This window comes from Equus przewalskii, chromosome 26 (assembly GCF_037783145.1).
Source record: "Equus przewalskii isolate Varuska chromosome 26, EquPr2, whole genome shotgun sequence".
NCBI classification, from domain to species: domain Eukaryota; kingdom Metazoa; phylum Chordata; class Mammalia; order Perissodactyla; family Equidae; genus Equus; species Equus przewalskii.
The window spans coordinates 10,420,829-10,446,700 of record NC_091856.1 but is presented as its reverse complement, the minus strand read 5'-3'; the positions used below and the strand labels follow the sequence as shown (position 1 = coordinate 10,446,700).

General features: G+C 36.6%; 1 protein-coding gene across 1 annotated transcript; it reads right to left on the bottom strand.

The window, feature by feature from the left end:
- Positions 1–15,252: 15,252 nt before the first annotated feature.
- On the bottom strand, positions 15,253–16,211 carry LOC103567883 (olfactory receptor 13C8-like). Its single transcript, XM_008544624.1, is given in 2 exon segments — positions 15,253–15,602; positions 15,605–16,211. Coding segments are annotated over 2 exon segments (957 nt in total).
- Positions 16,212–25,872: the final 9,661 nt, after the last annotated feature.

Sequence of the window (25,872 nt, the reverse complement as noted above, 5' to 3'; positions counted from 1 at the left end):
CCCTTATGCACCTGTTAATATGGCATTAATAAGAAATTTGTATTAATACAAAAGATGATGTGTGAATTATGTGAAAATGTTTAAGCAAAACAGAAACAAAACAACAGTCACAGCAGTTTTTGGAAGACAAAAACCAAAACTGGAAAACCTAGACAGAATAAAAAGAATGGAAAGAAATATCTAGAACATTAATGATTGTCTTAGAGACCTTTATTCTACTTTCTGAATTACCCAAATTCTAAAATAAATATGCATAAAGGAAAAAATATAATAAAAAAAGAGAAAACCCCTGAAGCATGTGTCCAATTATGTTAGGAAGATGAGCTCAGAGTAAAAAATGTTAAAGCAATTTAAATAGTAGCGTGATTGTCTTCGGTGTCTAGACTACACATTGAGGCTGAGTTGTACTGGTGTGCCTGTCCAGTTATCCATAAGAACCCAGTATTTCTGGTGGAACTAGAACACTCATAATCCCTCTTCTCAAAATCTTCCAGGTCATAACGTTCATTGTTTTTAGAAGGTATACCAAGGTAAAGAACTTGAGTTCTTGACTTCATCAAATGATCCCAAAAGAGATTGCAGACCATTGATGCCTAGAACGCAATTGTCACTAGAAGACAAAATTCCAATTTGTAAAGGCTCTTGACTGGCCTGGATCCTGGCTCTTCTCTTACTCATGTCTTCAAAGCCCTGATCTTTTGTAAGAAATAACCACTCTGTGGTTCAATGCTCTGGGACTCCAACTGGGCACTGTTGTCATGCTGTAAGAGACCTAAGGAAAGTTTGTGACTTTCTTATCCCAGCCAGAAGTGAATTTATAGGAAGTTTAACTTCTGATAAGTTTTAGTTTTGTTTTGTTGTATTAACTTAGCTACTTGAAGATCTAATATTTAAACTACTAAGATTTTTCAATGAAAATGAATCATACTCTAAATTCTCACTAGAGAAAATAATCCTGTTATCCTCTCCAGCTATTCTAAAGATCAATTAAGAGAATTGATATTATGCAAAGATTAATGAACTTGCTGACTCTCAACTGATAGATTTTTATGAACTCTAATCTTCAGTCAATATACGACAAGGAAAGATGCATTATTTTAGCCATGAGAAGAGTAACCCACAACGTGTATCATCCTAGTGTCCTAGTATGTATTAGGCACTTCATATTATTTTTATCATTTAATCTTCAAAATAACACAAATATTATTATGAAATTTTTACTTAGATGTAAATTAATTTGAGGTTTCAAAGGTTAAGCACAATGTTCAATATCTTATAGTTTGTACATGCCCCAAATATTTAAAACCTTATTTTTATGATCCCTAAGCCCCCATTTTTACCACTATACTACAATTTTTCTTTATTTATAAAACTTTTTATAATGCCACAATTTAATAACATGCACTTAAGCTTCATCAAGGATCCATATGATAAATATACACATAAAAATATATTTACCTCTTTTGAAGAAATGTAAGATATTGCCTTACACTTATGAAGACATTATCCATAATAAAGAATTCAAATGGAAAATATGCCCCAAATTCCTTTTGGGTGTAGTGTGGGGAATTAAGGTCTAGCACAGTGTTATTTGATTTATTATATAAATGAGAATATTTTTTCCTTTGGCCTGGCCTCCTGGAGCTCAGACTAACACTTAGTTATAATTACTTCTGCCTGGTGTTACATATTTTTTGTTTTTAATCCTATTTTCACCACAAATATCTTTAATTACATGTTTCCTCAAGCACTTACTGGAAACAGTTTGTGTGTCAATAATATATAAATCACCATGAGCTCTTTCTCCAGATAATTTTTACTTAAGAGATTATTCAACCGGTTACTTAAATACGGTAGCCATTAGCCTATTATTCATAACAGGCTGTTGTATTGCGAACAACTTTGCCTTCCTTGTTAGTCTTTTTCATGGACTCTTTCAGAATTGAAAAATAAATTAAAGAATATCCTTATCTTAGAGATGATGCCTGGGTTTTTGTATTTTTTTCTTCATATATATTTTTTCAAAATCCCACCAGCAAGGATCACCTCAACTCAAAAATCTTTGTTGATAGGATGTTTTCTTTTTGAAATAATTTTCATAAAAACTTCTCTCTTTCTCTTACCTTCTGACTTGGTTTTAAAATCATCCACACCACTCCATTCTTTTAAGTAATAGAAAAATTCCTAGGAATTTGAATTTCACTTGCATTTTTCAGATGAGACCAAAAAATTTTCAATTTGAAAGACAGTTGCTCCTCTTTCTTAGAAACAAACATGAGAAAGAACAGCCACAATCAGAGAATTTGTCTGTGCATGCATCCTCTTAAGTAGGTGTCAAGGAAATAAAATTTATTAAAAATAATGATCAAAGATACAACTGTAGTTTCCCATGATTTATCCTGAAGTTGACAGTCCAGACAGACTCAGCCTTTTTGGAAGTCGAGTTTGCACTCATTTTTACAAACTTCTTCAGTCCCTAAGGTTGTGAGTCAGAGACGCAGGATTCTCCAGAGGCAAAGTCCCTGACTTCTGCACATTCCAAAGATCCAATTACCTTGACTTAAGGAAAACCTTCCCCAGCCATACATGTCTCCAAGTACTCATTGAATATGTCTGTATTTCATGGCCTCAACCTAAGTTGCAGCTGGAAGCGGACTATGTCCCAAAGTTCTCAGAAATGTCAGTTTCCCTAAGAATTTGTTTTTCCTTTTATTCCACAAAAAATATTAGACCTATCCCAATAGAATCCTAAATAAGTATTCCACCTCTTTAAACTTTTTTAATGTTTCATATTTTTGCTAATTCTACACCACACATAAACAATTTTTCTTTATACCAGTATAATTGTACTCTAGATAAACTTTAGTAATTTTTTTTAAAGATTTTATTTTTTTCCTTATTTTCCCCAAAGCCCCCCAGTACATAGTCGTATATTCTTCGCTGTGGGTCCTTCTAGTTGTGGCATGGGGGACGCTGCATCAGCGTGGTTTGATGAGCAGTGCCATGTCCGTGCCCAGGATTCGAACCAAGGAAACACTGTGCCGCCTGCAGCGGAGCGCGTGAACTTAACTTCTCAGCCACGGGGCCAGCCCCCTGTAGATAAACTTTAATTAGTATTTTCCACTTTATAACAATAATTTTCTATGATTTTTCATAGCTTTTTAATATTCTCTTTTAACATTTGAAGAGTTATTAAGTGGAATTACTCTAGTCTACAATTTGAATCTTACTGGATATTTTAATTTGTTTCTAATTTTTTGAGATTTTGATATAATGACCATTGGTATCTGTGTATGTGGCTATCTTATCTGCTTTTCTTTCTATTGGAAATAACTTAAGTAAATCTCTACAAATAGGACCATAGAAAGAAAGGATGTGAATGGAGAATTCTTGTACCTATGAAAAATTATTTTTCCCAAACTTAACACTTTACGCTGCTACTGAAGTATTTGCACAAACCATTTTTTTGTATATTTTCTAGAATGTGAGAAGGTGTTTATTCTTTCATATTTTCATAAAACATCACTTTCTTTTAGTTTTCATTTCTATGATTGCTAGGTAGATTGAACAGTCCCTCTATGTTTGATTAGTACTTTTATTTTCTCTTTTGTTGTTCATCCACATGCTTTGCTTAACTATCTCTTGGTATTTTTATAGTTTTAATCTGTATGAGCTCTTAATAGATGAACACTTTCCTCTTCAAATTGTCTGCAAATACTTTTCCAACTTGTGACTTTCATTCTCATTTTTCATATGCTTTTAAGATTTTCATTGAAGTAAGATTTTCATACTATTCCTGATAAAATATGAATGAAATTTTTTTCTATTACTTGATTTTTTTTGTTTCTTCCATATGATAACTATGTATTTATAGGTCTAAGACATGGAACATGTCTGATATTTTTAAAATATTAACTAATTTTCCCAAAATATTTTATAAAAGTATGTCACACTCTTCCCCCTCTTATTGATTCACCAAGCATTTATTGAGCACTTCTTATGGGCCAGGCTTTATGTTCAACATTGAGATGAACTTGGACATATGTTCAAAAATTTAAAAAATAAAGATGAGAAGTATTATAAGTCATAAAATTTATATCTTTATCTGTAATTTACATCTTCTTATCCTTAACACTACATCATAAGCAGTTTTTCACATATTATCAAAAACTCTGGAAACACATGGTTTTAATGGTTGTATAGTAGTCTATTATTTAAATGTTTCAATATTTCTTCAATCTATTCTCAAATATTGGGCATTTACCTTGCTTTCATTTTCTCTTACTATAATAAACAATGCTACAATAATAATTATAATGTTTTCTTTAATGGGAATGCTTATATTTTATTTATTTTTGGAATAATCTGAATCACATTCATACTGAATTATGAAATTTTCATAATGAATTATGAAAGTGGAGGTAAAGATCATTAAATGTATACTATTACACAATCATATCAGTGAAATAATCAAATTCTAAATGATTGAATCTACAAGCTGGAAATTATCTTAAAATTAACCTAGTTCTAACCCTTATGAGACAACAGAAATGTATCTACAATATAATTGATGTTTATCTTGCTTCTGCCCCCTATCCCAGTGACAGCGCATTTTATGTAGCCACATAGGTTATTTTTGGACAATTCTCATTAGAAAGTTCTTTACATTTAACTGTATGTATATATCTCTCTTTCCTAGTGGAACAACAAAAAATAAGTATGTATTCCTTTTGTTGTGACAACATTTCAAGTTTCATTTACAAATTGCTGTCTCTGAGTCTTCCTTGTGCCAGGCTACAATTTTTTGTTCTTTCAGCCATTCCCCATGTGTTTTGCTAAAATAATTGAGCACATGTATTGCTGAACGTAATATTTTAGGAGTGTAAGTTTTGCTGTTGTAAATAAAGATCATTCTTTTGCATTATGTTTCTGGTTACTGATTTTGCCTGACTCTACAGGAGCAAAGCATTCTCTGTCATATAGGAGGCAGAAGAGTGAGATAGCTGAGAACATTGGATTCTGGAATTGTACTGCCCATATTTGTCAAACACTACCTCTACGACCTTTGCGAAGTCACTGCACCTCTCTAAACCTCAGGTTTCATGTCTGTAAAATGAAGATATTAAAAATTTAAAAATTCAAACCTGAAATTCTTAGTCTGAGAATTAATGAGGCAATGCATGTGAAGAATATAATATAGTTATGAATGCATAGTAAGTACTCAGTAAAATTGCTTGCTACTCTAATTATATTGATGATTTCAAATATGCATCTTGGTTATTATAAAAAGTGTATTAGGACCCAAGTTTCCTGACTTTCAGCTTGCTGACCTTGACTAAACTATTTAGGCTGTAAAATCAGTATTGTCAGTACCTTGTAGGGAGGGCTGTTATGTGATAAAGAGTACTCGTCATGGTTCTTGGTATTTACTAGACAGTCTATAAAAGACAGCATTATTATATTTGATTGCAAATCAGTGAATCTGAGTCAGTTTGCCTACTGCTGGTGCTAAAAATAATCGTTTCCGTTGGTTTTGGTAAATAAAACAGACACGCAATCATTCTGCTTCAATAGAAACCTATAAAAATCAATAGAAAGAGTATCAAAATGAATCGCTTTCACCAAAGAATGGAATCTATTTCTTGATGAGTTGGGGAAAATATGAATTGTTTGTAAGAGACAAAATTATATAACTTATTGAATTTGACTACACAAAGTCTTAACAACTCATTTAAAGTAATTCCATCTAGATTTGAGAAGACTCCTTTTTCTTGATAACCATGTTCAAGTCAATTTAACTCAACTGTACATTGGCAGACCATAAAGCCATGGGAGACACAGAGATGAGTAAACGCACAGCTCTGACAAGTCATGAGAGATCGTGTTTCTGCACTAGCTTCCTAACTGGTCTCTCAGCTTCTCTCTTGCCTCCTTCAATATATTCTCCATACAGCAACATGGAGGATCTTCTTAAAATGTGATATAGATCAAAGCACTGCTCTGCTTATAGCCTAATGTGTCATTCCAGCTGGCTTTCTGTTCATATTTGCTCTTGCCTGTGCCTCACTTGTTAAAAATTTTTTGAATATCATCCCTTGTCAGGGCCCAGTTTCACATTCATACTAATGGTAAAATGGCCACAACTTGATATCTTGTGAGGACCATCTTCTGGACGGTAAAGTTTGTCTTAAGATGAGGGAAGATGCTGCAGTCTGACTACATGTTCTTTACTTTCACCTGGAGCACAGTTTCCTCAAAAACAAAGTGGAAAATATTTGCAAGAAGCAGAGCACATACTCTCAAGGGTCAGAGCTGTCATTCCCATGCTTATCCTTGGGTGTTTCATTTGCAGCCAAGACTAAGGTAGCACATTTTTCTTTTCCTGGAGGTTTGTGTAGACTAGGGGTGATTGAAGGTCAGGGCATGACGGGAACAGGAGCTGGCAGGTCAGCATGGCCAAATTCCGGTCTCACTGCTGATGCCTGTGTCCAATGCTACCAGATACCAAAGGGACAAATGCTGATAAATTTTTACTTGTGATGAGTACCAGATAATCTCAAAAATTACATATTTATCTGAGACTTTCAAATGTGAGTTCTCTAACATTGCATGGCAAACTTGAACAATCATGAAAAATCTCCAACAAAAGAAAGAGGAGTTTGAGCAAGCCTAGTGCCCTTACTCACATTTTTGTTATAGTCAGCACAAATATACTCTCAACAGATCATCTCACAGATATCTGATCATATAGCCACTGTTAGAAACATTGGGATCCACATATTAAATTTTCTGTAATAGATGCTCACATATCTAGATGCAGATGAACATAGTATTTTTCATCTGTGTGCCCCAAAAGAACCCTAATAGAACAGTTTGCTCTTTGGGAGCAGTCATGATTATGCCACAGTGATTCTGAATTGATGTGATGAACAGTCCTGTGACAAAAGTATGCTGATTAGTATGATTATTTTTTTACCATTCTTCGTTTACTTGCCATTTATCATCTTGTTGGCCCTGAACTGACCACTGGTGCTATATTTAAATATCATTGTAGATTATGTTAAATTCAGAGTTAGAAAAAAATCTTGGAGGAGGGGGCTGGCCCCGTGGCCGAGTGGTTGAGTTCGCGCGCTCCGCTGCAGGCGGCCCAGTGTTTCGTTGGTTCGAATCCTGGGCGCGGACATGGCACTGCTCATCAAACCACGCTGAGGCGGCGTCCCACATGCCACAACTAGAAGGACCCACAGGGAAGAATATACAACTGTGTACTGGGGGGCTTTGGGGAGAAAAAGGGAAAAAAAAATAAAATCTTTAAAAAAAAAAAAAGAAAAAAATCTTGGAGGAACATGGAGATGGATGTTAGTTCAGGGACAGTCTTCCTCAGCAAAAATGAGGAGTATTGGTGGCAGATGTTAGCTCAGCATTAATCTTCCTCAAGAAAGGAAGGAAGGGAAGGAGGGAGGGAGGGAGGAAGGAAGGAAGAAAGAAAGACAGAAAGGAAGAAATCTTAATACTTGCTGATTCCTACTCTGGGCAGGATGAGCCTACTCAAGATTCTTTATAGTGTCCTGACCCATGGTTGTCCTTGATATATGAAGAAAAAAGAACTCTCTGAAACAAAAGTTAGATCATTGTATTTCTAAACAAGTGTAATGATTTTTTGAAATCATAACATTAAGAATATGGGCCCTCAATTAATGTCCCAGGATGAAAATGGACTATCTGCATGATTTCATGTGTTCTTGGAGTCAGAATCTCAAATATCTTCAGTGTTGTGCAGTGAATGTACTTGAGTAAAACAAGCTGGGTCTAAAGCAATATGGAAGGATGAGGACTGTTGTAAATCTCTTTAATTCTTTTGACTAAGCAAAATGCTTGCACTATAATATTCTCTTTCATGTCTGTTTATCACCTGTGACTCTCTACTTGGTGTTTTCATTAGAATATGCCTTTTTCACCCTGTCTGATTGCATTTTATGAATGACAAGTGATGGCAGTGCATAAAGGATTGCTTTCTTTCCACAAAATAAAATCATTCCACTTTTAGAATTTTCATTCTAAAATTCTTTATAATTCTTTAGAATTTTCATAGATCATTTATATGATGATCTCATATACTCTTTCTTTTCAGTTTGAACAAAGGAAGAGAAATGAATCCTCTAGGAACAGCTCCATATTCCCTCCAGAAAACTTGTGGAGAGAAGGGTGTTGTTTTTAATATGTTACAAGTTTACTTGAACAAGCTTGACTTTAGTCTGTTGCAAGCACATGGGATCCCATCACTATGTAACTTATTTGTACCTTAATATCAGAGAGAAGTAGGTCAACTTTTAACGATGTCCTCTGAGTTGTAGTTCCCTGCTGAGGTGTAAATATCCGTTGTGTTTTATATTCCCGTGAGAGATTACCAGGCTACAAGATAGCCAATAGAAAAGAAATAACGTCTTCCAAGGTCAACTGGCCTCTTGGGAACCACAATGTTTTCATGCCTAGAGGTCATATAAAGTAAAAATTGTTCTTTGTCTGTTTGTTAAAGAGATGGATAGGAAGGTCTTTTAGCAGTGAAAAAAGCTGAGTTATATGATGAGGTGATGGGAAGTGCATGAATTTTTGGAGTCTGTTTAGAGCTCCAATCCCCACAGTGCCACCTCCTAACTGTGTGACCTAGGGCCATTTGTATAAGTTTTTGGGACTCCACATTCCTTACTGTATAAAACACGAATATCTTAGGGGTTTTATGAGGATAAAATGTATCTGCAACATAAGTGATGTATTAGTGTGCTCCCTTCCCTGACCTACAGAAGACATTAGTCACTGAAATGGTTGCTTCATTTTTAATTAATCTGAAACAGAGAAGAGGGCGCTTCCTTCCTTTTCCCATTTCTCTGGAAACCTCATGGGTATTGTTCAAGGAGAGTCATAAGAATTTCCTATCTGGGCTCAGTAAAATTATTTCTCTTTTATGTTTATTTAGGGTCTTACTGAGCCTATGACAACTTTGGATTTACCACTGATACCTCTCCAGCCTGTCCTGCATGAGCCATTCCCAAGTGAACTGGGTCATCCTTCCTAGCTCCACATTAATATCTCTGATAGCAACAAGGTCCATATCTCCAATTTCCTTTCTTAGAGATAGGCTATTCCCTTTTAGGCTTATTGATGTTCTCCCTTTGTGATCTTGCTGAGTCTACATAGCAGTGCTTCTTTTTCTACCTCTTAGGTGCCTACTTGCCTCTCCTTTTAGTGGTTCCACTTCTTGCTTCCCTAAAAAGTGGGGTGGAGTTAGTAATGGTGCTCTGCTTTTCTCATATACTGCAAAGAGATTACCAATAATATATGATTCAAAAATCATACCTCCTACAGCACCAAATGGAATGTGCTTCATTAGTGTTTAAATATGGATCTTCATATACTGGCTAGATGCCATCAACCTAGTGATCTACCATCACCACAAGCAAACTTGGTTATATATGAATTCTCCCAATTACTCTGGCTCCTTGGTGTTTTAAGCCAAGATCCTTTCTCCAGCGTAAGAGAAGTGCTGTAAAATGCTGATGTGTGAACTGGTACATTTATTCCTCACAACAGATGTGAAACTGAGGTTCAGAGAAGTTAAATTACTTGCATAGGCTAGTAGAGTAGTAGAGTAGATCTGGAGGTGTGATTCCAATCTAAACAGTTTGACTTTGCATCCAGTCTCCTAACCAGTTATGTTTTCTGCTTCCCTTGATAAACCAAAAATTCTCACACCCTAAGAATTCATCTTCCCCAAAGTGCATCACACTGAAAAACCATGACCCTAGGTTTATTGAGCAATTTTCTGGTTGGTTAAAACACTTGGTTCCTGCTGATTACTATCTGTTACCTGTAAATACAGGGATATCAATGAGTTTCTCAAGAGGATGATGCAATAGTGTGATCAAGAGCAAGTCAAAGTGTTATCCACTCTTGTTCATGGCGTTTGCCACAATCACTAAGGACTTGATCATCACAGTCCCCTGAACTCATCTATCTATCGTTTTAACAGCTCTGGAGAAATTCTGAAGTTAAATCTAGTTAGGATATCTTAACTTTCTTGCTCTCTAATATTTGTGGATTAATTTTCCTGATTCAGATGGAACTGGACTTCAGGATATTTTCCTCCTGATTAATAGACAGTAAAGGAAATAATGTCAAGACTATGGTCTGAAAACTAGCTGTCTCACTTAGAACCTGTATGATCCTAATCTCTTCATCTATAAATAGAGAGCAATGAGATATATTTTTGAAGATTATTGTGAAGATTTAGTAAGAAATAATTAGATGTAAATATAGAACATAATGCCTTGCATTTTGGCTTTGCATTCAAATTCTCTAGATAGTTCCTTATCCTTATCTTTATTTTCTTTTTGTTTCCTTCCTTCTGCCTTCCTTATGAAGCCAAGTTTCTCATAGAATTGAAGTATGAACATTTCCCTCAGGAAACGTCTTTCTCTACCTAGCAAATTTTAATTTGCAGTGTTCAATTAGATTTTGTTTCTTAGCAAGGTTGCTATTGAAAATATTTTACAAATTCTGAGACAGCTACCACCCAATCAGAATGGACACTAACTGTGAAGAACCTGTACAGCTATGCAAACACGTACAAGCTCAGATCTGGTTATAATTTTTTGCCTGTAATTTCTTTCTGATCTATAAGCAATGCTGAGATTTAGCTGGCCTACATTAGTATGGCTGAATTGATTTTTTTTATGGCAGGCATTCATTCTGATGCATTGGAGCACTTGCCATAGAATTTGTTAAATATTTTGAATATCACCTCTAGTTATTAGTCATTTAGAAGAGTGTTTTAATTATCTCATGTTTTAGAGCTTTTTAATTAATTACTGTTAATTTAATTGAGAGAATATGGACTGTTTAATATAATTTCTTTGTAATTTGCTGGTTCTTGTTTTCAGCCTAAGAAAATATCAATTTTTATACATGTTCCATATGTGGCTTAGAAGAAGGTTTATTTCACAATAGTTGAGTTGTTAAGTTTGTTAATTGTTTTATTCAAATAAAGGACTTCCCACATCTTGGTTGTGACCAGATATTTCTTCATTGCTGGAACTAGATTTTCTCTTTGTGAAGTTGGGGAAATACTAGCTTTTGAAGAGTTATCATGAGGGTCCAATAATATGATCTTGATAAATTATTTTGGAAATTAAATGTACCTTCCTGAAGATATTTTTTAATTCATTATTTACTTACTTATGTATGAATTCAACAAATTTATAGAAATAGTACAGTATGTACAAGGTAGAGAGCTTAGGTGGGTGCTAGGTATGCATTGGTGAAAGAAAAGAATTATACCTCTGTGTCTTTCTCTCAAGGTCCTAAGTTTATCCCTTATCACATATATTTCAGAGTTTGGTAAACTACTCAATGTTTTCCTTTTATATGATCATATGATTATTATATAATTTTGGATTATACTAAAGAGATTTTCATAATCTATGTTTTAGACACAAGAGAGAAACTGCAGAAGACACACAAATGTCTTTCTCAGGACCTTCTGTCATTTAGTTGTGTATGGAATAGTTTGGCCAAAATTAGTGCTCACACTCCATCTGAGGCACTACATTTCTCAAGCAGAGAATTGCATATTCCATTGCTTTTAAATATACCTCAAGACAGAGTAAAGACTTGACAGGGCTATACATTTACCAGAAGTAAAAGCTGAGTGACAGATTCAAACCTCTGAGGAGTGGCAATAGTAGGCCACTGTTTGTGGGTTACAGAAAAGAAGATGTAAAAACTGAAACTAATACAGGTACCAGCTAAGGAGCTGCCATTGTCCTGATGAAGAATCATACCTGGGGTGATGCTGACAGGAACACGAAGCAAATAGTGAAGCTCAAGACCTCTGTCTTCCTCCAACCTTCTTTTGTCTCTCTAGCAACTCTTTTTTTTTTTCTTATTGCCATAACATCGGTTTATAACATTCTATAAATTTCGGGTGTACATCATTATATTTCCATTCTTGGGTAGATTACATCACGTTCACCACCCAAAGACTAATTAAAATCAATCACCACACACATGTGCCTAATCACCTCTTTTGCCTTTCCCCTTCCCCACTTCCGCTCTGGGAACCACCATTCCAAGCTCTGTCTCTCTGTGATGGTTTGTTGTTGTCTTTAGCTTCTACTTATGAGTGAGATCACACTGTATTTTACTTTCTCCCTCTGACTTATTTTGCTTAGCATAATACCCTCAGGGTGCACCCATGTTGTCACAAATGGCCAGATTTCATCATTTCTTATGGCTAAGTAGTATTCCATTATATGTATATATATATATACACACACATACATATACCACTTCTTCTTTATCCATTAGTCCCTTCATGGACACCTAGGTTGCTTCTAAGTCTTTGCTATTGTGAATAATGTTGCAATGAACATAGGGATTCAGGTATCTTTACACATTCATGTTTGAATGTCCTTTGGATAAATACCCAGCAGTGGAGTAGCTGGATCATATGGTAGTTCTATTCTTAATTTTCTGAGAATCTCCATACTGTTTTCCATAGAGGCTGCACCAGTTTGTACCCCCATGAGCTGTGTATTAGAGTTCCCTTCTCTCCACATCCTCTCCAACATTTGTTGTTTCTTGTCTTGTTAATTATAGCCATTATGACAGAATTGAGTTGATATCTCATTGTAGTTTTTTTTTTTTCTGAGGAAGATTGGCTCTGAGCTAACATCTGCCACCAATCCTCCTTTTTCCTCTGAGGAAGATTGGCTCTGAGCCAACATTTGTGCCCATATTCCTCCATTTAAGATGTGGGACACCTGTAGCAACATGACTTGATAAGTGGTGTGTAGCTCCGCACCCATGATTTGAACCAGAGAACCTCTGGCTGCTGAGTCAGAACATGTGAACTTAATAGCTGCGTCACCGGGCTGGCCCCGGGATTTGTATTTTTGACTTCTCTTTCTGCTAGTTTGTTATTAGTGTATAGAAATGCAACTATTTTTGTATGTTGATTTTGTATCCTGAAACTTTGCTGTAGTTGCTGATTATTTCTAATAGCTTTCTGGTGGATTCTTTAGGGTTTTCTGTATATGGAATTATGTTGTCTGCAAACAGTGAGTGTTTTACTTATTCTTTTCCAATTTGGGTCTCTTTTACTTGTTTTTCTTGCCTGATTGCTCTTGATAAGACTTCCAATACAATGTTAAATAAGAGTCTTGAAAGTGGGCATCCTCTTCTGGTTCCTGTTTTTAGAGGGATATCTTTCAGTTTTTCTCCATTGAGAATGATATTAGCTGTAGGTTTATCATATATGGCCTTTATTGTGTTGTGATACTTTCCTTCTATACCCATTTTATTCAGTGTTTTTAGCATAAATAGATGCTGTATCTAGCAACTCTTTTGGAATAATTTAGCAGAAGCCTACCAGTAAAGCAGACATGTAGTTTTTAGTGTCCCAATGCTAACTCACAAAGCAGAGCATAGAAAAGTAGATTTGAAGCTGAGAGACGATAGTGTCATAGCATCAAAATTACTCCACAAAAAGTAAGGATGAAAATCTTGTGCCTACTCAAAACATTATGACCTATTAAAGTGCACCCAATGCTAATAATAATAAGCAGCCAATGTTTATTAGACATTTAGGATGTTCTAGGCACTATTTAGCACTATGCCTGAATTATCTTATTTAATCTCATGAAGAAACAACATTTATGTGTTGATGAGAAAGGAAGATATTGTGGGCTTACTTTTACAATTTGGAAGTAGCTGTAGTCTTTTACTTTAGATTTGTGTTCTATATTTCAACTCTCATAAACTCCTCAAAGGATTGGAAAAAAGGAATGCTTTCCTCTATTGACATATCTAAGTCAATTCTTTCTATGGAAAAGGGACTTCTATTCCTTACATTGACATTGCTCCACCTGGCTGCACTCTTCAGACAATAGAGATTCTCTCGGTTTTGTGCTATCTTTTTCTTATCCTTCAATGCCCAAAACCCTGTAACTCCTCAGGTCATTGAACAACTTGAGTTTTTGTCTTTTGCCACTTCTTATCCTCTTATTGCAAATTTTGTCAGTTACCAGTTCTTTCTAGTTCTCCTACTGATTAGGAGCTGTATGGTCCAATGCAGAGAAGGAAAGAAGCCCTTGTTCCAACCTGATCTCAAAGGCCAAGAGGAATTCTCTGCTACCATGCCATCTCTATTTATTAGGTTAAATCTTAGGATGAATTACTAAAGGACTTTTTCAGTTATCTTTGTCTCATTATGTACCAGACCCACAAAAGTTGTGGTAGCTGGTAAATAAAATATGTTCCTCTGCATTATATTACACATCACATAAGAAAGAAAAGGTAGTACATATGACAAGGAAGTTCACATGACAACATGCCAATCTACTTTATTTAGAAAATATTACATTGAATCAAATCTATTTTTGAATAACCTTTGTTACCTCAGATATCACAGATATGCATTTCTACGTTTATACATACTGAAGTTCATTTATTTATTCAAAATATATTTATTAAGCATCTACTATGTGTCATGTTCTATAATACTTCTTTGGGATGATGTAGGGTAAGAAGGAGACAAGTTCCTACTCTCACAGTGCTTATATGTGTGGTGGATACAAATAGTAAATAAATTAACAAATTAAAAATGAATATGCAATATTTCATGTACTGATTAACAATCACTTTGAATCATTAATTAATAATGTACTTATTTTTATGTGACAAAGTGTTTTCTGTCTTGTTTTAGTGAGGAAGATCGGCCCTGAGCTAACGTCAGTGCCAATCTTCCTCTATTTTATATGTGTGACACCGCCACAGCATGGCTTGATTAGTGGTGTGTCGGTCCACACCAGGGATCTGAACCTGCGAATCCTGGGCCATGGACGTGGAGCGGGTAAACTTAACCACTATGCCACCAGCCCACCCCCACAAAGTGCTTTTTAGGACACCTTTTGCCTTTTTTATTTTCTAAAGGTTTAAGAGTGATTATGTTTTGCTGGGACTTCCTAAGAAATGTTCAATGTTTTACATTTCCATAATTGTGTTTTGTAAAAGCACAAGCATATTATATTTCTGCAGTTTGAACAAAAACTAATAGTAACAAATGCAACCAAAATATTTCTATCATATAGTTTTGAATGACACACGGTGAAATTGTTTTCACACAGTGATTTTCTCTATTTGAATTTTGTATCTGCAGCAGCTTAGAATACTGAGTCACATGGTGTAAATCAGTATTCATATTCCATCAGAGTTTTTCCTACTCAGCATGTTCCTCACAGCAGTCTTTACATCCTTGTTCCTCAGACTATAGATGAGAGGATTGAGCATGGGGGTCATCACTCCATAGGAGAGGGAGATGAGGACCTCAAAGGTGCCTTGATTATCTGGACCAACAGAGCTTTTAGATCTGGGCTTTGTGTACATGAAGAAGATGGTTCCATAGAATATAATCACCACTGTCAGGTGGGCTGAGCAGGTGGAGAAGGACTCACGTTTTCCTTCAGTAGAAGAGATCCTCAGAATAGTGGCAAGAATAAAAATGTAAGAGATGGAAAGTACCAGCAATGGAATAACCAGAAGAATCAATTTGACCCTGCCATGCTGATCACACTGATTGAAATATCAGCACAGGCCAGTTCTAGGGTAGCTAGAATTTCACAGACAAAGTAGTTAATGACATTGTTAGCACAGAATGGTAATTGTATTGTGAGAGATGCCTGCACCACGGAGTCCACAAGCCCAGCAACCCAAGATCCAGCTGCCATGGGCACGTAGGTACCTTTGCTCATGATAGCAGGGTATCTCAGTGGGTAGCAGATGGCCACGTAGCAGTCAAGTACCATCATGCCTAGAAACTCACACTTTGTGGCCCCCATTGCAAAGGAGAGAAACATTTGCACCATGCACCCGGAGAAGGAAACTCTTTTCCTTCCTGTCATGAAGCTGTCCAGAATTAGCGGGACAAAGGAGCTTGTATAGCAAATGTCCAGAAAGGAAAGATTACAGAGAAGGAAATGCATTGGGGTGTGAAAGTGAGAATCACAGATGATTACAGAGATGAGGACTCCACTTCCCAGCAGGATCATCAGGTACACCCACAAAACTAGCACAAAGAAAACTGTCTGGAGCTTTGGGTGGACAGAAAGCCCAACCAGGACAAATTCTGTCAACATGGAATCATTGGTCCTCTCCATATTACATTTGCCCTTTCTCCAACAGGCACTCTGTGGATGATAGAACAGAGATTTGTTAATACAGTGTCTGCAAGAGCTTCTCTTTTAAGAATCATATTCTGTGTTATCATGGTTCTCTATTTAGATACAACAATATAGCCATGAGAGAATTTTTTTGCTATGAATCCAGGCCACTAGAGCAGGAATCCTAACCTGATTTCCTCAGGGTTAAGAGAGAAGATATTTGATTATAGGACATTTGGATCCTAAACAAGTTTATTACCATTCCTACTAGTTCTGCCTCTTAACACATTGACTGCAAATCAGTGCCCCAGAGTCTGGAGGCAGCAGAAAGATGGGCTTTATTTGGCAGTGAATCCTGTACCATATTTTAAATTTGTGTTGGAGGTCAACATTTCAAAAGCAGGAGAATGGGATAAAAATCTATACTTTCAGTTTGTCTTCAAATACGTGATAATATTTGAAAACATTGGATCCGTTTCCATCATGGAGCTCAGTTACAAGTGACCCATTGGATTTGAAGCATGTTCTCCATTCTACCAAAGTACCCTCCTCTCTCTTTTATCTGCTTCTCACTGGAGATGAATATTAGTCGCCAATTAACATGTTTATTTGTTAACTTGCATCATTTATATGACCTGACAGAATTGTATATGTACGTGAATTCTTAACCCATTGCTGCAGGGCTGACTTATCCACCAGGCCCAGTAAGCCTACTATGCTGTTAGGAGCCTATCAAAATGTTTTGATTTCTTGAAAATCTGAAAGAAAAAATGATTTCTTTAAGTTTTAATGCATAATATTATCATATATATCTTTATACCAATGCAGATGTAAAATATAACTTTTAATATGATTTCATGGAAGAAAGGGCCCATGAAGGCAAAAGTGCCCAGTGCCCATCAAAGTCATAATGTAGTCTTGTGTGGTTGAGTCTCTTCAGAGCTCAGTATGGTCTGCTGGCGGCGTAAGTATTCATTATGTATTTGCGTAGAGCCTCACTGAGGACGGCAGCCTATTGACAGGGCATATCTTTATATTACTTCAGTATCTACCTCAATATGATGAGGAAGCATCTGTTCAATATATAAGGGTTTTTTAATAGAAATGAATTAAAAGTATTTACAAAGCCAATTTTATTATGAATAGAGAGATGTAATGTGTATTGTAGGCTCCTCCTGATTTATTTTCACCTCTTGTGAGAACTATCATTTAGGGACCAACTGTAATAACAGTGCTTTTATTCAAAATACATGCAATTAACTAAACCAAGGACATGCAACCATTAGTTCCTAGCAGATAAAATTTGTACAGAAGAATAATATATAAAACAAACAAAAGATAGTTTCTCTGGTTGAAGTTACATGGGTTCGCAGGGAAGGAGAAGGCATTTCCCCTTAGCACCTTATTCACTCTTCCTCCCTCAATTCAGTTTTTAGAGGATTCCAAGGGGCAGAGTTTGGAAACAACCAATGTAATAAGTAATTTTAATAATCTGCATTTTCAAGAATTTTATTAGCAATAATAATAATAATAGTAATATATGCATTGATTACTCTATGCCAGCTTCATTTCTTTTTTTTTTTAGTCAGCTCTTTTTTTTTATTTTTTAAATTTTTTTTAATTTTTATTTTTTTCGGATGTACATCATATTTCGAATTTTGTATACATTACATCATGTTCACCACCCGAACACTAATTATAGTTCATCCCCTCACATGTGACCCTAATCACCCCTTTTGCCCTCCCCCATCCCGCCTTCCCCAATGGTAACCACCAGTCCAATCTCCAATGCTATGTTTTTGTTGTTGTTGTTGTTTTTATCTTCTTATGAGATCATATGGTATTTGACTTTCTCCCTCTGACTTATTTCACTCAGCATAATACCCTCAAGGTCCATCCATGTTGTCACAAATGGCCGGATTTCATCATTTCTTATGGCTGAGTAGTAGTCCATCGTGTATAAATACCACGTCTTCTTTATCCATTCGTCCCTTGATGGGCACCTAGGTTGCTTCCAAGTCTTGGCTATTGTGTATAATGCCGCAATAAACATAGGGGTGCAAGTATCTTTACGCCTTTGTATTTTCAAGTTCATTGGATAAATACCCAGCAGTGGGAGAGCTGGATCATATGGTAGATCTATCCTTAATTTTCTGAGGATACTCCATACTGCTTTCCATAGTGGCTGCACCAGTTTGCACTGCCACCAGCAGTGTACGAGGGTTCCCTTCTCTCCACACCCTCTCCAACATTTGATGTTTCCTGTCTTATTAATTATAGCCATTCTGACTGGAGTGAGGTGATACCTCATTGTGGTTTTGATTTGCATTTCCCTGATAGCTAATGATGTTGAGCATCTTTTCGTATGCCTCTTGGCTATCTGTATATCTATTTTGGAGAAATCTCTGTTCAGATCTTTTGCCCATTTTCTAATTGGATTGCTGGACTTTTTGTTGTTGAGCTGTATGAGTTCTTTGTATATTTTGGATATTAACCCCTTATCTGATATGTGGTTTTCAAGTATCTTCTCCCAATTGTTAGGTTGTCTTTTCATTTTGTTGATGGTTTCCTTTCCTGTGCAGAAGCTTTTTAGTTTGATGTAGCCCTATTTGTTTATTTTTCCTTTGTTTCCCTTGCCCAGTCAGACATGGGACTTGAAAATATGCTGCTCAGACCAATGTCATTGAGCATACTGCCTATGTTTTGTTCTAGAAGTCTCATGGTTTTCGGTCTTACATTCAAGTCTTTAATCCATTTTGAGTTGATTTTTGTGCATGGTGTAAGGGAATAGTCTACTTTCATTCTTTTGCATGTGGCTGTCCCGTTTTCCCAACACCATTTATTGAAGAGACTCTCCTTTCTCCATCGTATGCTCTTGGCTCCCTTGTCGAATATTAGCTGTCCATAAACGTGTGGGTTTACTTCTGGGCTCTCAGTTTTGTTCCATTGATCTGTGTGTCTGTTTTTGTGCCAGGACCATGCTGTTTTGGTTACTATGGCTTTGTAGTATAATTTGAAATTAGGGTGTGTGATACCTCCAGCTTTGTTCTTTTCTCTCAGGAATCCTTTGGCTATTCAGGGTCTTTTGTTGTTCCATATAAATTTTGGGATTCTTTGTTCTATTTCTGTAAAAATGTGGTTGGAACTTTGATAAGGATTGCGTTGAATCTATAGATTGCTTTTGGAAGTATGGACATTTTAACAATGTTAATTCTTCCAATCCAAGAGCACGGAATATCTTTCTGTTTCTTTGTGTCTTCTTCGATTTCTTTCAACAATGTTTTATAGTTTTCAGCGTACAGATCTTTCACTTCTTTCATTAAGTTTATTCCTAGGTATTTTATTCTTTTTTGCAATTGTAAATAGAATTGTATTCTTAATTTCTCTTTCTGCTACTTCGTTGTTAGTGTATAGAAATGCAACGGGTTTTTGTACATTGATTTTGTATCCCGCAACTTGACTGTATTCCTTTATTATTTCTAAAAGTTTTTTAGTGGACTCTTTAGGGTTTTCTAGATATAAAATCATGTCATCTGCAAAGAGTGACAGTTTCACTTCTTCTTTTCCAATGTGGATCCCTTTTATTTCTTTTGCTTGCCTGATTGCTCTGGCTAGGACTTCCAATACTATGTTAAATAAGAGTGGTGACAGTGGGCATCCTTGTCTGGTTCCTGTTCTTAGAGGGATAGCTTTCAGTTTTTCTCCATTGGGAATGATATTTGCTGTGGGTTTGTCATATATGGCCTTTATTATGTTGAGGTATTTTCCTTCTATACCGATTTTATTAACAGTTTTTATCATAAATGGATGCTGTATCTTGTCAAATGCTTTCTCTGCATCTATTGAGATGATCACGTGATTTTTATTCTTCATTTTGTTAATGTGGTGTATCACTTTGATAGATTTGCGGATGTTGAACCATCCCTGCATCCCCGGAATGAAACCCATTTGATCATGATGTATGATATTTTTAATATATTGTTGTATTCGATTTGCTAGTATTTTGTTGAGGATTTTTGCAACGATGTTCATCAGTGATATTGGCCTGTAATTTTCTTTTTTTGTGTTGTCCTTGTCTGGTTTTGGTATCAGGATAATGTTGGCTTCGTAGAAGGAGTTAGGAAGCCTCACCTCCTCTTCAGTTTTTTGGAAGAGTTTGAGAAGGATAGGTATTAAGTCTTCTTTCAACGTTTGGTAGAAATAACCAGAGAAGCCATCTAGTCCTGGACTTTTATTTTTTGGGAGGTTTTTGATTGCTGTTTCGATCTCCTTACTGGTGATCGGTCTATTCAAATTTTCTACATTCTTCTTGATCCAGTTTGGGAAGGTTGAATGTTTCTAAGAATTTATCCATTTCTTCTAGATTATCCAATTTTTTGGCGTATGGCTTTTCATAGTATTCTCTTATTATCTTTTGTATTTCTGAGGTGTGCATTGTAATCTCTCCTCTTTCATTTCTGACTTTATTTATTTGAGCCTTCTCTCTTTTTTTCTTGGTGAGTCTAGCTAAGGGTTTGTCAATTTTGTTTATATTTTTGAAGAAACAGCTCTTGGTTTCATTAATTTTTTCGATTTTTTTTTAGTCTCTATTTCGTTTATTTCTACTCTGATTTTTATTATTTCCTTCCTTCTGCTGATTTTGGGCTTTGTTTGTTGTTCTTTTTCCAGTACCTTTAGGTGCACTTTTAGATTGTCTATTTGGGATTTTTCTTCTTTGTTGAGGTAGGCCTGAATTACTATAAACTTCCCTCTTAGATCTGCTTTTGCTGTATCCCACAGATTTTGGCATGTCGTGTTTTCATTTTGATTTGTCTCCAGGAATTTTTTAATTTCTTCTTTGATTTCTTCATTGACCCAATCATTGTTCAGTAGCATTTTGTTCAATCTCCACATTTTTGTGGCTTTTCTGGTTTTCTTTCTGTAGTTGATTTCTAGTTTCATACCTTTGTGGTCAGAAAAGATGCATGGTATTATTTCGATCTTCTTAAATTTATTGAGACTTGTTTTGTGGCCTAATATGTGATCAATCCTGGAGAAGGTTCCATGGGCATTTGAAAAGAATGTGTATTCTGTGGTGTTTGGATGGAATGTTCTGTATATATCTACTAAGTCCATCTGGTCTAATGTGTCCTTTAAGGAGAATGTTTCCTTATTGATCTTCTGTTTGGATGATCTATCCATTGGTGTAAGTGGAGTGTTAAAGTCCCCTACTATCAGTGTGTTACTGTCTATTTCTCCTCTTATGTCTGTTAAAAATTGCTTTATATATTTAGATGCTGCTACGTTGGGTGCGTAGATATTTACAAGTGTTATATTTTCTTGTTGGATTGTTCCCTTTATCATTATGTAGTGCCCATTTTTGTCTCTTGTTACAGTTTTTGATTTAAAGTCTATTTTGTCTGATATAATATTTCTACCCTCTGCTTTCTTTTCTTTGCCATTTGAGTGGAATATCTTTTTCCATCCTTTCACTTTCAGTTTGTGAGTGTCTGTAGGTCTGAAGTGTGTCTCTTGTATGCAGCATATACATGGATCCTGTTTTTTTATCCAGTTGGCCACCCTATGGCATTTGATTGGAGCATTTAGCCCATTGACATTTAAGGTAGCTATTGATAAACATGTATTTATTGCCATTTTGTCACTTTTTCTTTTTTTGGGGTGTTTTAGTAGTTCTTCTCAGTTCCTGTCTTTTTCATTTGTTCTCTTCCCTTGTGGTTTGATAGCTATCTTTAGTAATATGTTTGATTTCTTTTGTCTTACTTTTTTTCCTGCTTGTTATAGGTTTCTGGTTTGTGGTTACCATGAGGATCCTATTTAATATACTATGCATATAACAGTCTATATTGAGTAGATAGACTCTTTAGCTTGACCTCTTTCTAAAAGGTCTACTTTTTCACTCCCCTCCTCCCACATTATATGTTTTTCACATCATATATAGTCTTTTGCTTAGTGTGTGTCTATCCATTACCCTCTTATTATTGAAATAGGTAATTTTAGTACATTTGTCTTTTAATCTTCATATTATCTTCACAGGTAGTTGATCTGCTGCCTTTACTATACTTTTACCTTATAAGTGATTTTATTGCCTGTTTTTCCTTGCTGTTGTTGTTTTGGGTTTTTTTGATAATTTTTTTCTTTTATCTCTATTTGTGGTCATTGCTTTCCCACTTAAATAAGTCCCTTCAGCATTTCTTGTAGAACTGGTTTCTTGGTGATAAACTCCTTTAATTTTTGCTTGTCTGGGAAGCTCTTTATCTCTCCTTCCATTCTGAATGACAGCGTTGATGGATAGAGTATTCTTGATTGTAGGTTTTTTCCTTTTAGCACTTTAAATATGTCGTGCCAATTTCTTCTCGCCTGTAGGGTCTCAACTGAGAAGTCCGCTGACAGCCTGATGGGCTTCCCTTTATATGTCACTTGTGGCCTTTCTCTTGCTACTTTTAGGATTCTCTCTTTGTCTTTAATTTTAGACATTTTGATTATAATATGTCTTGGTGTGGGCCTCTTTGGGCTTCTCTTGTTTGGAGCTCTCTGTGCTTCCTGAACTTGGATGTCTGTTTCCTTCCTCAGGTTAGGAAAATTTTCCTCTATTATTTCGACAAATAAATCTTCTGCCCCTTTGTCTCTCTCTTCTCCTTCTGGGACACCTATAATCTGAACGTTAGCATGCTTGATATTGTCCCAGAGTTCCCTTACACTGTTCTCATTCTGTCTGATTCTTTTTTCTCTTTTCTGTTCTGCTTGGGTGATTTCCTCTAATCTTTCATCTAGCTCACTGATCCATTCTTCTGCTTCCTCTACTCTGATATTGAGTCCCTCTAGTGAATTTCTCATTTCGAGTATTGTATTCTTCATTTCTGATTTTTTTTTTTTTATATCTTCCAGTTCTTTGCTGATGTGCTCACTGTGTTCATCCATTCTTCTCCACATATCTGTGAGCATCCTCATTATATTTTGTTTGAATTCTTTGTTGAGGACGTCGCTAGTTTCTGTTTCACTTAGTTCTTTTTCTGGGGTTTTGTACTGTTCCCTTGCTGGGAAAGTATTCCTTTGCCTCCTCATTATGCCTCTTTCTCTGTGCTATGTTCTTTGTACTAGGTGAGTCAGCTATGTCTCCTGATATTGGAGAAGTGGCCTTATGTATGAGATGCCTTATGAGGCCCAACAGTGTGCTTCCCTCTCGTCACCAGACCATAAGAACCAGGAGTGACCCCTTTGTGGGCTACTTGTGTTCTTCTGCTGTGGCAGGGTTGCTCCCACTGCAGGTACCCAGGGAGTCTGATCTCTCCTTCCCTGGCCAGCTGTTTGCAAATCCAGTTTGGAGTGGCCTCAGCACTGTTGGCTACAAAGTCTATCAGCACACTCTTATTGCAATTGTCCTCTTAATTGGGTTGGTACCCAGTATAGCTGGTTGCTAGGCTCAGGGGTGTACAGTTGTGATAGGCCTGAGGCCAACAAGGCTGTTGTCAGTTCTCTTAGGGATGCAGCTTAGTGGGGCTAGCCCTTGGCATGGAGGCCCTCAGTTGTTTCAGGCTTTGGAAATTGGGGCTGATCCTTTTTATGGCTATTTGTGAAGCATAAGTCTTCTACCGCTGATAAGCTTCACCCCCCCACTGGACCACATACACTGTCAACACAGTCCCTGTCGGTGCACACTTCTCAACCCCCTGGAGCATACCCCACCGCCACACTGCAGAGGCCCCCACCTCTGTGCCAATGCCCCCCACAGTTCACCTGGTCCTCACACAAGCCCTGCCCCACAGAGGCAGACACCCTTGCCTGCCTGTAGAGGATCAAGGCACTTAGTCAATGCAGGCTGAAAAGTAGCCTGAGGGTTTGCTGTTAGGTGGGGCCAGTCCCTAGGGCGGGTTTCCTGCCCTGGCTGAACTGGATTAAATCTGTGCTCTAGTGGGTGTGGCAGACCCCTGGGCTAACAGCCCAAGGGAGGCACCTCAATGGCCCCCACCGGTGTCATATCAGCACACCTGGACCATCTCAGAACAATGGCCCCCACCAATGTCTCAGTCTCCGGAGAGGATCCCCCTCTCACCAAGATGCCCCCAGAGCCCACCAGGTGAGTCTTGTTTCACCAAAGGACAGTCAGCCTTCTGTCTGGTGATTTTAGGTTGCTGCAATGAGTGAGTTTGTGCGTGGTCCCTTTAAGATGCGGATCTTTTTGGCTTTCGGCCAATAGCTTTTCTGGGAATGTCCTCACTGCAGTTAATAGCCAGCCAAGCCAGACAGTAAGACCCCCCCTCTCAGTTGGGCTGAGTCCGAAGGATGGTTATAGCAGTATTGCCCCCGCTCCAGACCTCACTCCTCCAGGGAGGGCTGCGTAGCTTAGGTTGGCTCCCGCCTGGCCAGCTGAGAAGCTCCGCTGCTCCCAAAGGTGGCTTTTTTCCTCTCCGGCCGGAGTTACTGCCTCTTCTGCTTTCGTCAGGACTGTCCCTTGTTGTGGGGGTTCTTTTTATCGAGTTTTCAGTTTTCAATCCAGGGTGATTCTTCCCAAAATTGTTGTAACCTGGTTGTGTTCATGGTAGGAGGCAAGTTCAACGTCTGCTCACAGCGCCATCTTAACGAGATCCCAGATTCATTTCTAAATGCTTTTATTTGTAACAATCCAAGGAAGTAAGAACTGTTATTGTATGACATATGGACTATCCTTCCTTAAACATGTGGTAAACATCACCAGTGAATGAATAAAATAAAAAGTAATTCTTTTAAGAGATGTAGGAAATAAATTTGGTGAAGGTTAATTCATAATTTTCAGATAAACTATTTGAAGTTCACAAACAAAAGATAATTTTCTAATCTTGAAAGGAAACTATATGCCAAAAACCTATAGCAGAATATTACCCATTAATACTTGACAGAGGCAGTTTATTCGTTCTCATTAAGATCTGGAATAAATAAAGATGCCCGCTCTTACAGCTACTATTTAACATAGACTTACTTGTCCTGGTCAAAATCATAAGACAAGAAAATGGTGGAAGCATCAATAAAAAGAGACTAAAAAATTTACAAGCCCTAATAAGAATAATCGGTAAGACTTCGGGCTGTAAGATCAATGGAAAAATCAATAGTTCTTGAATGATTAGCAAACATAACAGAAACAAATATGATGAAAATAACAAAAATATAAAGTATCTGGGTTTTATCCTAACAAAGCATGCACAAGACCTTTACAGAAATTATTCAAAAAGTATAATAAACTGTGTAACAGAATACGAGTAACTGAAAAGGTACAACATGTTAATAGATGGGATAAAAATATAAGGTTACCATTTTTCCCCCAAATAAGTCTAAATGTTCACTTGAATACATTCAAAATTTTAGCTGGATTTTTAAAATGAATATGAATACTCATTCTAAAATTTATATGGAAGAATGAAAGCACACAACTTGTACAGTTAATTTTATAACAGAAAAATAAGGAGAGCACCCATATGTGAAACATACTACTAAAAGACAATACAGAAAACCTTGTGAATGTATAGTCAATGAAAAAAAACTTTAAAACATAAAGCTTTAAGCAAATAGAAACTTGCTCAAAGGACATGAATCAGTGATTCGCAGAAGAGTTTTCCTAAATGGCTGACAACTACATGGAGAAATTCTCAAAATTAGAAAATCTGAAAAATGCTCATTAATTTATTTT